This window comes from Eurosta solidaginis, chromosome 2 (genome assembly GCF_040869045.1).
Source record: "Eurosta solidaginis isolate ZX-2024a chromosome 2, ASM4086904v1, whole genome shotgun sequence".
Taxonomy (NCBI): Eukaryota; Metazoa; Arthropoda; class Insecta; order Diptera; family Tephritidae; genus Eurosta; species Eurosta solidaginis.
In genome coordinates, this window is record NC_090320.1 from 246265449 (window position 1) to 246280677 (window position 15229).

A 15229-nucleotide genomic window follows, 5' to 3' on the forward strand; every position below is an offset into this window, starting at 1 on the left:
AACCGGTTTGTCTCAAAACCAAATTTGACAAGGGATGACGGAAAATCGTTCCAATATACATCAATCCAAAAAAGGTTCAAATAAAAAATTTAGCTATTCCAGCTTGTTCGTTAATTTTTTGTTTGTTTTTGTGTATATGATGCTTACTATTCCAGCTTGTTCGTTAGTACCAAAAGAGTAATTAAAAGCAAAATTATTCGATCGGTCGATAGTCCATGAAATCTCCAAATATACATATAGGTATATGACCAAAAAAAAACTAAAAAATAATTTGTATTTTAAGTAAATGTTGCGTTTCATATATAGTATGTATATTCGTACCCAATTAAAATTGAGAAACTAAAATATTTAGTTTTCAGTACCATTGAAAGCTTCTGGGTTAGACCTTGATACATATTTTTATTGAGAAATAGTAAAAATTATTTTAGTGGAGCCAAAATTGCTGGAAATTGGAAAAAATACCTAGATGGACACATATGCTCGTTAGGGTATGTCGATATGAAACCCGGTTTCTAAAAGTGTCATAACTAAGGCCCGGATTTTTATGCACTATAAACTGTAAAATATGCGCATATAATATGATCTAAAAAATCAAAAATATGCACTAAACACATAAAGAATATGCAAGAACACTTTTCAAATTTTTTTTATCAGTTTTTACTTTTTTTTTAAGATTTTAATTAACGCAAGGATATATTGTACTCTTAGTGTGAAAGACTTCAAATATACATATACTTTTTTACAGTATACAACAAAATAAATAGTTGAGCACTTTTAAAAGTAAAATACCAATAAATTATTTTATACATTATTTTACACATACATACCAATAAATTATTAAATACATACATATGTACACATACTTAAAATTTTCAGACTTCTTTGTTGATGGCTTTATTGACAAACAAGATAAATTGTTCTCTAAAGTTTTCAAAGTTGAAGCCTTCCCTATTTGGGCGCAAAAATGTTTTGTACAAGGAGTACGTTCTTTCTACTTCAACACTGGTGATGGGGGCGTACTTGAAGCAAGATAATTCGTGCGGGTCATAACTACTTTCGTTAAAGCTGTCACTTGAGTCCATTTGGTCACTTGAACTTAGCACACCGGATATTACCTTAAGTTCCTGGAACCCAGTATTTTTTTGCAAAACGGTGTTCAGTTTCTCCCTTATTTTTTCACCAAGTTCACCTTGCACCCCTTCAGTAGTTGTAACAACAGCCTCTACAATATGCAATTGTTCAGCCAACAATTTGTTCCCTTCCAATTTAGTTATAATATCTGGCAAGAAGCTGTAGTTTGAATTAATATAGGCTAAATGTGCTTCAATACAATTTGAAGCCATTGCCTTTTTTGCCTTCAATATAGAAGAAGCGTCGCCATAATTTAGATCTTTAAGAAAGGTTTGAAACTCTATAAAATTTTCGCAATAATATTTTGCCGCCTCTAACCAGGTTCCCCATCTCGTTATTATTGGCTGTGGCGGAAGAGCGATATTGGGGAACATGTTTTTAAACGCTTCAACACGCAAAGCAGATTTTAAAAATATTTTCTTTCCATTAGATATTAAGTCGTCCACATCGTTAAAACGGGTTCTAACATCTTCGACCATTCGATGCATAGCATGTGCCAAACAAGTAACGTGCAGTAATTTTGGATAAAATACCTTCAGCGCTTAGGTTTCTACGGGTATCTCAAACCAAGTTTTTTGAACACATTCTCATAATTAGTGTTTGTTGGAGAAAGTTTGACTTGCAAATTTCTTTCTTAAATCTCCCAACAGGGTTTCAATCGGATTTAAGTCCGGGGATTGACTACGCCACTTCAAAACATTAACATCATGGTTTTCAAAGTATTTCTTTTAAGACATCAAAGGTGATAGCAGCAGAAATAGACAACGTAGGTAGTGCACAAACGGTTAGCAGGCGCTTACACAAGGCTAATCTACCCGGAAGAATAGCCAGACAAGTTCCACTATTGCGAGGGAAAAATTTAAAAACAAGGTTAACATTTGCAAACGAGCATTTGGATTGGTCAGGACCTAAGGGATCGAAAAAGTGGAGAAATATACTCTGGAACGACGAAACAAAAATAAGTTTGTTTGGAAATGATGCGGAAAGAAATGTACGTTGCCCAAAAGGAAAGGAGTTCCACTTCCGTTTCACAAAAAAAAAAAATGTGAAGCATATAGGTGGAAATGTTATGGTATGGGGGTGTTTTTCTTGGGGTAGGTTCTATATGTAGAGCAACCAAAAAAACGACAGCTGTGGATTACAAGGACATACTAGGAAATGTCATGATACCCAATGCTGAGGAAAACATGCCATTACGTTGGGTGTATGAGTAAGACAACGACCCAAAACATACATCTAAACTGGTGAAGAAATCCTTTGACGACTATGATGTTAATGTTTTGAAGTGGCGTAGCCAATCTCCGGACTTAAATCCGATTGAAAACCTGTTGGGAGATTTAAGAAAGAAATTGGCAGGTCAAACTTTCTCCAACAAAGACCAATAATGAAAATGTGTTCAAAAACTTGGTTTGAGATACCCGTAGAAACCTGCCAGACTTTAATCAATAACATGCTCAAAAGAATGGGTAAAGTAGTTCAGAATGGAGGTGGATATACTGGTTATTAACTAAGCAATGTTAAATGTGTTAAAGAAAAGTTTTGTTTCATATATTTTTTTTATACTTAATATCTCATCAAAATTGTACCTATTTTTATGAGCAGGTTAGTTTCGGCCAAATATTGTTTTTAAATAATAACTAATATGGTTTTCGTTACTTTATTGTGAAGTTTGCTTATTTTCTTTAATAAATAGGACAAGGACAAAAGTGTGTTTTATTTTCATAATATTGATTTAATAAAATGGATTTTTCTTATTCTTAAATTTTAGGACTGCTGTGTACCTATTATTTTGAGCAGGTGTGTATTTCTTGATTCGAAAAATCGTATATTCTTTAAGTCCCTGTGACTTACCAAAAAAAATATGCAACTGCATAGAAATCCGGGCCCTAGTCATAACTTTTTTAAATTAGGTTTTACGAAAAAATGTTATATAAAAATAAAATATGGAAAAAGATCACAGACACTTAAGGTTCTAAGTCCCAACTTTTCAATTTCGGTCCACTGTGCGACGCGTTGCAACTTATGGCGGTTAGTTGAGAAAAAAAAGTGCGCTAGGAGGTCGAAAGAAAATGCAAAATGAAATTCAAGCTATACGAAAAAGAAAAAGCTGTCTCAAAGCACCAAGTTTACTTAGAAGACATATTAGAAAAGCACTATTCACACCACCTGTATCAGCAGTATCCAGACTGAGAGGTGGGGCTTTAATGAACCGCGTCGCGTCAGGGAGGATGAGCGTCTAGCAACACACCATTCAATGAATAAATACCAGCCACAGTCGCTATGAAAAATTTATATGAGAATTGTAACAATTTTATTTTTTTAATGAATTTTCACACATCATTTGGCATTTTCTTTTGTGATTTTTCACGCTTTATTCTTAATTATGCACTTGCTATTTGTTTGGCGGCATAATTTTTATACTCAGCGTGCTTTGCACACAGAGTATATTAACTTTGATTGGATAACGGTTGGTTGTACAGGTATAAAGGAATCGAGATAGATATAGACTTCCATATATCAAAATCATCAGTGTCGAAAAAAAATTTGATTGAGCCATGTCCGTCCGTCCGTCCGTCCGTCTGTCCGTTAAAACGATAACTTGAGTAAATATTGAGATATCTTCACCAAATTTGGTACGCGAGCTTATCTGGACCCAGAATAGATTGGTATTGAAAATGAGCGAAATCTGATGATAACCACGCCCACTTTTTATATATATAACATTTTGGAAAACACAAAAAACCTGATTATTTAGTAAATAATAGACCTAGAATGTTGAAATTTGACGTGTGGACTGATATTGAGACTCTTGATAAAAATTTAAAAAAAATTTAAAAAGGGGCGTGGCACCGCCCACTTGTGATAAAATCAATTTTACAAATATTATTAATCATAAATCAAAAATCGTAAAACCTATCGTAACAAAATTCGGCAGAGAGGTTGCCTTTACTATGCTTTGAAAAGAATTAACGAAATCGGTTAAGGACCACACCCACTTTTATATAAAAGATTATTAAAAGGGTCGTGGACGAATAAAATAAGCTATATCTTTGCAAAAAAGAGCTTTATATCAATGGTATTTCATTTCCCAATTAGATTTATAACAATAAATAGGAAAAACTTCAAATTTTAAAACATGGGCGTGGCACCGCCCGTTTTATGACTAAGCAATTTTCTATGTTTGGGGAGCCATAAATCGAAGAAAAATTAACGGATCGTAATAAAATTGGGTGCACATATTTTCCCTATAGCAAGAATAGCAAAGGCTATAACTTAGCAAAAATAGTTTTGAATCAATGATAATTCAAGTTTCGAGAATCAAGTTTTATTTTAAGAGAAAAGGGGGAGACATTTTTTTTTTATAAGGGCGGTGCCACGTGTTATGTAGAAAAGTAATTTATTTGAAATGAAATGTGCAATTGAAGCTCACGCTGAGTATAAAATGTTCGCTTACACCCGAACTTAGATACCTTTGCTTGTTTATTTTATTTTTTGTTCGTTGTGAAATAACAATCAATCAGGTGTGGATATGAGTGCATCTAGAGATATTTTTGGCTAGGGGAGAAACTAAATATGTATCAGTGAAAAACATATTGGTAATTTTTTATAAATTTTTTTTTATTTTATATTTTTTAGGCTTGCAAAAATCATGTTAAACCCACTGTACCTGAGGAGCATTACAAAGCTGTCTGTCGCGCATTGGTAACGGAAGCAATCGAGTTGCGAATATTCCTGCAGCAAGTCTTGAATGACGGTGATTGAAATATTTTTTATATATTTTCTTTTTTCAATTTAAATGCATAAATATTTATTTTTTGAATTTATAATTATATTTTCAAGGTGCTGACAATCTTCATCTGAAGGCTGATTCTCAAACATCCAAACAGGAGTTGGCTAAATTAGGCTTTAATGATTGGGTGAGTGAATAAAATGTCTACTTTTTAGCAACAAGAAATAATAATATATACGTTAATTGAAGTTTCACATTTATTAAATTACCATTAATGCGGTCGTAAATATGATTCAATAATTCAAGCTCAATAAGTTTAATGGTAAACTGTAATCATTCCTAATCAATCGTAATCATCAAGTAATCGCAGCAGTTAACATATACAATCGCTATACGCATCGCGTTAATCGATCACCGCTTCCATCAGTATAATCCAATCGAAGGGTTGCATGGCCATTGCTCTTTTTGGCTCCGTATGGCTCCCTACAACACCAATTTACTTGCATCCGGCCTGCACCCAACAACAACCAAATCAATTTCGGCAGAATTGCACAGAAAAGAAATAGGCACATCATGCTTTGAAATTCAAATGCCCTTCAAATTTTGAACCCCGTCAGTGCCGGAAAGCCATGGAATTAAACGGACGGCAGGACAATCCAATGGCTCCGGCTGGCTCGCAACAAGAACTAAGTTTATTTAGGTAGAATTAGAAGCAAAATTATCACAGCATGCTTTGAAATTCAAATGAAACTCAAATTTTGAATTGCGTTGGTGTCGGGAGGTCATGCAATCAAACGCCGGTAAGACAGTCCATTGACCTGCATTATCTTTGGCCCCGGCTGGCTCCCAACAAGAACTAAATCTTGTTCGGTAGAATAAGACGCAAAATTATCACGGCATGTTACACACAAACAAAGCGGCACAAAAATCTATCGACATTCAGATGTGCCGACCATTCTTATTTTATTTGACTTGCTTTTTTATTTTATTTTTCTTTTTATATTTTTTTCTTATTTTATTGTTTTATCTTATTTTTTATTCTATTTTGTTTTATTTTACTTTATTCTCTTTTATTTTGCTTTATTTTTTTTTTTTTGTTTTATTTTATTTATTTTATATCAGTTTACTCTATTTTAATTTATTTTATTTTGTTTTATTCTATTTTATTTCATTTTATATTATATTATTTTATTTTTCATATCTTTTATTTATCTTATTTTATTTTACTTTGTTTCATGTTGTTTTATTTTATGTTGATTTCTCCTATTTTACATTATTTCATTTTATTTTACTTTATTTTCTTTAATGAAACTTTATTTTATTTTAATTTATTTTATTTTATTATTAGGAATCTTGCTCTATATTGACCTTGAGGTAACTCCAAGCGGGATCGCGGGAAATAAAATGCGATCCAGTGATCTTATGGTGAAGGAATTTTACTTCTTTGTTGTATAGTTACGGTGGATGGGTACCTAGGAGTCCCTACAGTCTGAATCTGTGAATGCCGGCCTCGAACTTTGTTACTTGAAATACCATCCAGGGCTCAAAGCATTGCGACATCTCGGCTAAAGCGGATGTCTTGAAAGCAACCCACAGCAGGAGACTCAAATCTTCGCTTGCAATTTGTATTATGTTGTTCAACAATTGGCCTCCGAATCATCCAAAAAAAAGTTAGACAATTACAACCATGTTTAGAATAGTCCAAGGTGTAGCAAAAAAATTCAGTCTGGCCACACCCAACAGAATAAAAGTTCAAAATATATACTACTTATTTTCACAAGTCACTGATCATTTTCTATATTTGACCAAAGGTAAACCCAATTAAATCTTGGAATTGTTTAATCATTAATATCACTTACCTTATAAATGGGAAGACAGACTTAAAACGCAATATTTCACCGCAAATTCTGCATAGTTTGAATAATAGACAGAGGAAATATCGGCACGCCCTACCTTACATGCTTTATTCCCTGCATACCAAAAGTTAATATATAACACGCTATTTAGGGCTAATTCTGTTTGCTCACTGTGATAATGGCCCTTTAATTGAATTAACTACGCCCAAACTAATTTGATTCGACAACCATAAATACGCGTATATATGTATGTATGTAGACGAATGTTCAGAGCAAAAAAGTTAGTATACATATGTGTTAGGGCGGGTCGATTTAAAAATCGCTCATTGCTCTGTGAAAATCGTATTCTAGGGATCAAAATAAGAAACTTTGCCGAAGGAACCATAACTCTAAAACGAATTCTGATGTCCCCCCCTTTGGGTCGAACTTTTGGGTAGGGGCAATTTCAATTCTCCCTGCTGTGGTGGGTTAAAAAAAATAACACAAGCAGTTTTACGATCTGCAATTGTGTCACAGTGATACCTTCATTTTTTAAAATGGTTGAATAAAAAACCCACACAACTATGTTTACGACATGCAAATGCATCACAGTGATGCCTTGGTTTTAAAAGGGGGTTGCAAAAACGCTAATTTCTAATATTTTTTTTTTAATTTCTTTTCTATTACTAAGTTAAAGTCATTTTTTCATTTACATATGTTCTGACTAAATAAATTTCTAAAGAGAAAAATAAACTCCAAAAAGAAAAAACATAGGCATTTCAAAGTGGGATTTTTTAAAATTTGCAAGTTCGACCCAAAGGGGGGACATTAGAATTCGTTTTAGAGGTATGGTTCCTTCGGCAAAGTTTCTTATTTTTTGATCCCTAGAATATGATTTTCACAGAGCAATCTATTTTTTTTCCTCCCCACAAATCGACCCGGCCTAATATGTGTTTTTGTACATTAGGGTGTACTTATTTTGCAATAACTTCGTACAAAGCAAGATAAAACTGGAGACGTTGGGCAGCTAACTCCCTTATCAAAGAGGCTATTCCGAAAAAAACTTCCTGTCATATAAGAGTATTCATTCACATCAGTGAATAAGCCGTTATAAAATTTTAGGTATTACATAGTGGGGAGTGTGAGTGACTACGACGTAAAGTGTCACGGCGTCATGCATAATCTGGCCCTTAGTCTGAGAGATGAAATAACAGGAAAAAAATAAGTAAAAGAAACTTAAAAGAGCGCAAACTCCTAAACAAAAAACATATATGTACCAATTACTCGTAAAGTTCGATAAATAAACATACAGCTATACGTCTAAAAACAGAAATTTTTAATTAACTAGAACTTGCGCAGGGGTTGAAGTTAAACCACGATAGAGGTAACTTTACCAGAAGCAAATAATTTTAAGATTTTCGAGAAAAGCTTCATCGCTACCGATAAGCTATTATTTTATTATTGACTGTTATCGATAACGAATTATTATCGTCAAGTTATCGATGTATTTTCGGATTCTTATTACGTCTTACGGCTTATTATCGGCGAGTCTCATATGTTTCATCGATTGTAAATTAAAGTTTTGTTGTTCATACCAAACCGATGAATCGTCATTAACAAATCCATAACACGCCGATAACAAATTGACAACACTCCCAGAGGTTACGCTAACATTTCGATAATAAATTGCTAACTTTCCTTTTCATAGTAAATCGACAACTTTTTGATAGTGAATTTGTAACATTCCGATAAAAATGCGATACAAATTTCGATGGCAAATCATTAATTTGTTAGCAATATATTGATAACTTTCTGATAAATAATCGATAATTTTTCGAACATAAATGTACAACTTTCCGGTAACAAATCGACTAGTTTTTGGTAACAAATCGATAAGTTTCCGCCAGCAAATCCGTAAATGTATCAACTTATCGAAAAATTTTCAGTTATAAATCGTCGATAAGTGATTGCTAACTCATCTATAATGTTTGTGTTTGATAGAAAATGTATAACACTTCGATAACAAATCGATTGCTGCAATTTCTTTTCTATCTGTTCCAATAGTCTAATAGTCCTATAGTCATGTCATGTCCTATAGTCCAACAGCTCTCTACGACCTACCACAACATAACTTCCGCTCCATTGGGCTCGTAACAATTTACAAATAGATGTCGGTAGATTTCAGTGGAAAATACTCGTGTGACACCAAAAACTACTTGGGAAGTGATACCATTTTTCTAGTAGAACTTGAAGGTCTAAGAACACATACAAGATTTTCCCCGGACACCTCCAAAAACGTTAGTTACGGGTAGAAGAACAGTTTTTCGTACCCTTGGACCCTTACGAGCCTGTAACTTTGTGTGGTATAAACCCATTCTCAGTTTATTTCAAGATCTTATAAGAACCCATAAACATAGCAGCTAGGAAAACGTAACAAAACTGCGAAGATTTTCGCAACTTCCGGGAGTGTTATCAATTTTTTTTTATCCGTAACTCACGATTTTGGAGTGTCCGGGGGAAATCTAATATGCAGTCATCCTTACATTTTCAAGACCTACAAGTAAAATGGCATCAATTCCCAGGTATTTTAAATTGTTTTCTTGTAACAATGTGTTGTCACAGAGTGCAACGGCTACGCTGGCTTGAGCATGTTATGCGAATGAAAGATAACGCTCTGGCTAAGAAAGTTATTTTATCGGAACCCGCTCTTGAAAGCATAGGAACAGGGTGGTCCCCACACCGCTGGAGGCCCAGGTGGAAAACGATTTAAATTCTCTTGGTGAGACCAGTTGGCGCCAGTTAGCAGAGAAAAAAGCGACTGGTGCGCCTTGTTTGACGGCTATAACCGTTTAAACGGTTAAGCGCCAATTAAGTAAGTAATGTTCTTGTTATGCTTATGGCGTTGTTGTTGTTTTTAGCTGGTCTTTTAAAGGTTTGAAAGTGGCGTATTTTGAAAGCAAATGTTTGTATAAATTTATCAGAGACTTGTTGCTCTTTACTCTGAGATGTAAAAATTTTATATTTTTAATCCTGTGTAGGCAGCTGTGGGAATTTTTACTGACTGCGTTATGCTAAAATTTTAACTTTTTATATAATGAATAACTGTAGAGGGCGTCCTTCTATGTCGCTTAACAAAAATCCATTCTAGCTACATAAAATAGCACCCTAATGTAAATTAAATAATGCATTCTCGGTAAGCAAATATACGTTTGAAGCAAACCTCAGATTTGATTTCCGTCTATTGCTATCCCAAAAGTAAAAAACACATTTGTAGATATATGTATAGTTTTGAATTTTAATTTGAATAAACCAAATGACACACCTCAATGAAGTTTTTTATACTCCGTAAAAAGGGCGCAGAGTGCAAAATTAATTTACTTTGAATTAATGTGCTCGTTTTACTAATTGAAAGTAAAAGGCGGTTTTTATGAAGTAATACAAAATATTTTCTCGGCTTCATTTAAATCACTTTCATTTTTACCATGTTGAAATTGAAATGATCTATCAAAAATTTACCCATAGCAACTCTATTAAAGTATTTTATTAAACTTTTACTAATATGCTTTTATGTACATAGATATATACATATATGTATGTATGTACTTATGAAGGTAACTATTGTCCACTTTAATCATTTTCGTTGATTATGTGAATTAAAAATATGAACGGTCGTTCGGTTATATAAATAATTACGACGAATGCTTTCCTTTTTATATATTTTGTTTTTAAATCATAAACAAATGACAAATCACCACTTGTTTCTGTTGGCGATTTGGAGAGTGGTAATATGACATTTGGTGATAATGCATTTTAAATTTTTTTTTGGAAGGTAGTGAGAATATGCTTATGATGACAAAAAATACATAACCGGAAAATTGTGGATAACATTTTAAGTGGATTTAAGAAAATTTCAATATTAGGGCCATACTTATTTAAGATAAGCTATTTTTTAATTGAGGGGGGGGGGGGGGGGTTTATCGGAAAATGTTTGTTATTTTTAACGTTAGACGCTACTGTGGCTTCCTTAAATTAAAACTAGACATAATTTTAGCTTTAAGATTTAAACATTTTTTTTTTGCACTATACGAACTTGATCTACCCTAATATGCAAACTTATATAAAAAAGCAACAACCACTTAATTTAAACGATCAATCAACAAAATTCTTTAAATTGAAATAATCGGCAAACCTATCTTGTTTGCTCAAGCAGTAACCATCATGCACTAGAGGTTTACGCCGATCACTTTATCGGCGGCGGCGTGGGCGGCGCGCCGGCGTATACCGATGTTCTTACTTTAAAAAGCTTGATTTTTCTATTTAAAAAAAATAATATTTAGGAAAGGTTTTGTTTGTACGTATTTAAGGAAATCAACGTTTTGGCCACTTCGGAAAGATCCGGGGTTCTGCCTGGAAAACTCCCAGATCGTTCAAACATTTTAAGGAGTAGCTCCTTGCGGAGGGATTGTCCCCCGTTCACTTACTCCAGAGAGGCTTCGAACCTAACCCCGGTCTTTGGAATTGGTTCTGCTGCGTCTGCTAAAAGTTGAGATACATAAAATGGTCACACAAGAAATTGAGATACATAAAATGGTCACACCTTCGTCTGTATATCTCGTGCAAAGCATAGTTTCACTAGGGGTTAACTCCTAATAATCGTCACGAACAAAATTTCTTTAAATCATTTGTGGGTCCTTGGCGGTCACGCACAAAGGCGACTTGCGGTTGCTATTAATGGTCTTTTAAACTCATGACTCTCGTGGCACAGGTAGCCTCCAGTTTTTTCGGTAATTAAAATTTTACAAGCACCCTGGATTAAATTTTTAAAATGTAGACCAAAGTTTGCAGACGTTTGTGTCCACAACATTGATTTCAATAGTCTTCGTTAAATCAAAACGATATTTTAGAATTTAAGTCCACCGATTTTAAGTTGAAAGATGTTAACTGCTGGTTTCCGCTCTTATGATATAAAAGCTCATTATGGATGACCGCGTAGCTTCAGTTTTCAGACAAGTTCGACTGTCGACTACGTTAGGGTAGTAGCACACACGGTCATTAGTTCCACTGTCTTGGGGAAGCTTCACCATTTTGAGTGTTCTTGCGAAGGACAAAGCCTCGCCTGGTAAATATATGTGCCTACGTATTCACATTTGTAAAAGGAGCCGTAACGTGTAGGTGATATTTAAACCTGGTTGGTAGGCTATAATCAATGGGATTCACTCCAAGAGACTAGTTTTGGATAGGGCCGCCATTGTTAGGAAATGCCAAACCGGTAGACTTGGGTGTTGAAGGATGAAGTGTGAAAATCAAAATTAACATTTCAGACGCTATTTTATAGTTTCGCAAATAAACAACAGATGTTTGAATGTAAGCCCAAGTGATTTTTTAAACCGTTCTCATACGTACATATCTCCTCAACTTAAGTATGAGGTAAAAATCATTTCAAATGCCCCTAGAACCTACTAAAGGATTTTGTATTCTTTCAGCCAATCGCAATATAAAATGTTTAAAAAAATCGGCACCTTTTGGGTATTTTGCTTTTTTTAACAACTTGAGGACATATTCGCTTTGGGTCATTTTATTTGAATTCATTGTTCATTATTTTTTGTTTTTTTAAATATGCAAAGTCAGCATAAAAATTTATTATCAAACTTTTCTTTTAGTGTTTTGTTTTAATAACTTGGTAAATTGGGTGATGCAAAGCCTGTGTTAAGCTGACATCGAAAGTACCTTTTTTTAAATAACTTTTGAACAGTTAGAAAGAGCTGAACTTCGCAATTAGTTTCTTATAACTGGCAGTGATGCGCATCCATTGATCCCACTTTCGACCATATCCGACCAATTTGCGACATGAACAATAAATGGCCTAAAAAGTCTTAAACGAGTATAAAATATAGTAACGCGCCGGACGCCGCCGCCGCGCCGATATTTTGACAATCGGCGGCGGCGTGCGAAAAACGACAAAAATCGGCGGCGGCGGCGGCGTATATCTCTATCATGCACCAAATGTGTAGAGAGCCATTCCTTTCGAGTACGCGGAAGAGTTCATAAAAACCGAAGAGACAAAAATGAAAGTGATTTTTTAAAAAATGCAAACGAAATTTTAGTTCTAGTGTGAAAAACGGTTTGCCCAAGCCAAACGCATTTGAGAAAAGGGCAAACGAATTTGAGAAAAGGCCAAATGGATTAGAGGAACGGACAAAGGTCTTTGAGAAGTGGACAAATGGTTTTCAGAACAGATCTAAAACATTAATAAAGTAATCTTCTGAAATACATTTCACCATTTCCAAAATATAATTCCATCTTTTCAGAAAAACATTTGTGTTTTTCTCAATTCATTTACCAATTGTTGAAATGCATATGGCCATACCTCAAATCCTTTTACCCGTTTCTAAAGTACATTTCCACCGTTTCCCAAAAAGACGTGCTTTGTTCTCAAAAACATCTGGAAAAGTGTACATCGACCAAATATACTAGATATGATTGAGTATGCTTACATGGAACTATACATACTCTACCAAAGCCCTCAGTGCCCTACTTTCGTGTATGATCTGTGCACCGAAATACATAAATCAAAGGGGATATCGAGTGAAAGAAAGATTTCAGTAGTAGTTATAGCGGTATAAACACTCCGCGAAGATTTTTCGGAGCATTACTGATGTTTAAAATCCCCTCCTAAGATATAGATCTGATACATTTCAATGCTAGCGCATCCAGATATTAGCAACTCCCTACTATTCCTGGAACGATTTTATTTGATCAGACGAAGCCTTCAAGGTCACTCCACACGTTTTTTTTGTCTACATTTCTTGACACTGACCAATTGAGTGATAAATCGACTCCTCGACCTCCTTCACCTGGAGAACCACAGATAACGTGCTAGCGTAAATCATCATCTGAGAATCACTGCCATAGTCAATGTGCAGTGGCAACACCCGTAATTACTTTTCAGCGGATTTATTTAGCTGTCGTTGTATTCTTACGCGAAAATTGTCATAGGCACCTCATAGTTCTCTCCCACTTTAATTTTCATTCCCCATCTACGCTGGTAAAATCCATTCTACATATTTGTGGCCGGGGATTCTTATTTACTTAAGTGACGCTATAACGCTTATAATGGTTTTGGCCGTCCAACAAGTTGCCAGGGAAATTTAATCGTTTTCCACCCTGTCCTTCCAGCAGAGTGGGTGCCGTGCTCTTATTGTGCTTCCGTAAGTGCGCTCGATAATATGACCTAGGCAGCGTAGCCGCCGTGTTTTATTTCGCTGGCTTGTGCTAATGTCTGCATAAAGCTCATATAACCTACCATTAAATCTTCTTCGGTACATTCAATCTGTCATTAAAATATAGTAAAAGGTGGCAACAATATATTTTATCTGAGGGCTGTTCATTTCGTATAAATGTAGTATGAGTTACCATCGTCTATCCCTCCGTAGTAAATGCCCCAAGCATAGAGCTACTGATTAGTCCCTAGAGTGGTCTCTAACACAGCGTAGCGTTGCGTTATAGCGTAATTATTTGGTGCCCTGTAGGTAAAATCTCTGGTTCAAAACAAGTGTGCCTCTAGTACATTCCGAGCCACTACTAGTTCATCATCTATCTGTTTTACGTGCTTTCAACGGGCTAGTTGAACATGGCGATGGCCTAGGCGGTAGAAGTTTTCCCCCCTGCATTACCTTTTCACTACTTAGCTACACTAAAATGTCTACTTTAGTACTGGTTAATTATTGGCATTTTTTGACAGTTCCGTACTACATCTTTTCCAGTTTAAGTTCAGAAATTTACAACTCAAGTTCAGAAATTTACAATTCAAGTTCAGAGTTCCCAATTCAAGTTCAGAAATTCCAACTTACATTCAAAAATTTACCATTCAAATTCAGAAAGTTACAATTCAAGTTCAAAAATTCCAATTTAAGTTCAGAAAATTACATTTCAAGTTCACAAGTTCAGAAAATTACAACTCAAGTTCAGAAAATTACGATTCAAGTTCAGAAAGTTTGTCAGAAATTTTTCTTTCATGCAATGGAAATTAAAGTATGCAAGATGGTAAATGTTAGCGCTAATAATTTGATAAAGGATATGAAGGCCTGCTAAATGTAAAGGAAGCATTGGACTTCTTAACTCAATCAAATCAATTTTGCTGACATGAAGGAGATAGCTAAGAAAAAACCCTTTCCTCTCTTCTCTCTCCTACTCTCAGAGGTCAGTTACAAAGCTATATTCTAAAGGTCACAAGCATTTATCTGCATTAAGTATGACAGTAGTCATGACGAAATCAACGGAGCGCTCACAATCCCGCAAGTAACGTATAAGTACTGTAGGCACAGATCAAGTCTTCCTCCACCTGCTTCTCGCAACTCTGTGGAGGTCTCCCCCTTCCACTTACTTTCCAAGTTCTTTCATGTCCTCATGCACTTGTTGCAAAGAGTTATCCTCCATTCGATTTCTTAGCTCGGGATGTACACGCCTTGGAGAAAACTTCGGGTACAGTATATCCAAACCAACATTGTCAACGAAGCATCAACACTTCAGCAAA

General features: G+C 34.9%; 1 protein-coding gene across 10 annotated transcripts in view; it reads left to right on the forward strand.

Moving 5' to 3' along the window:
• Nucleotides 1-15229, forward strand: part of spir (spire type actin nucleation factor) — a 422518-nt gene that overhangs the window by 307742 nt on the left and 99547 nt on the right. For all 10 annotated transcript variants that reach the window (XM_067767511.1, XM_067767514.1, XM_067767513.1 and 7 more), the window contains 2 exons: nucleotides 4768-4885; nucleotides 4972-5048. In XM_067767511.1, coding sequence (XP_067623612.1) covers nucleotides 4768-4885; nucleotides 4972-5048 — 195 coding nt within the window. The remainder of the gene's footprint in view (nucleotides 1-4767; nucleotides 4886-4971; nucleotides 5049-15229) is intronic.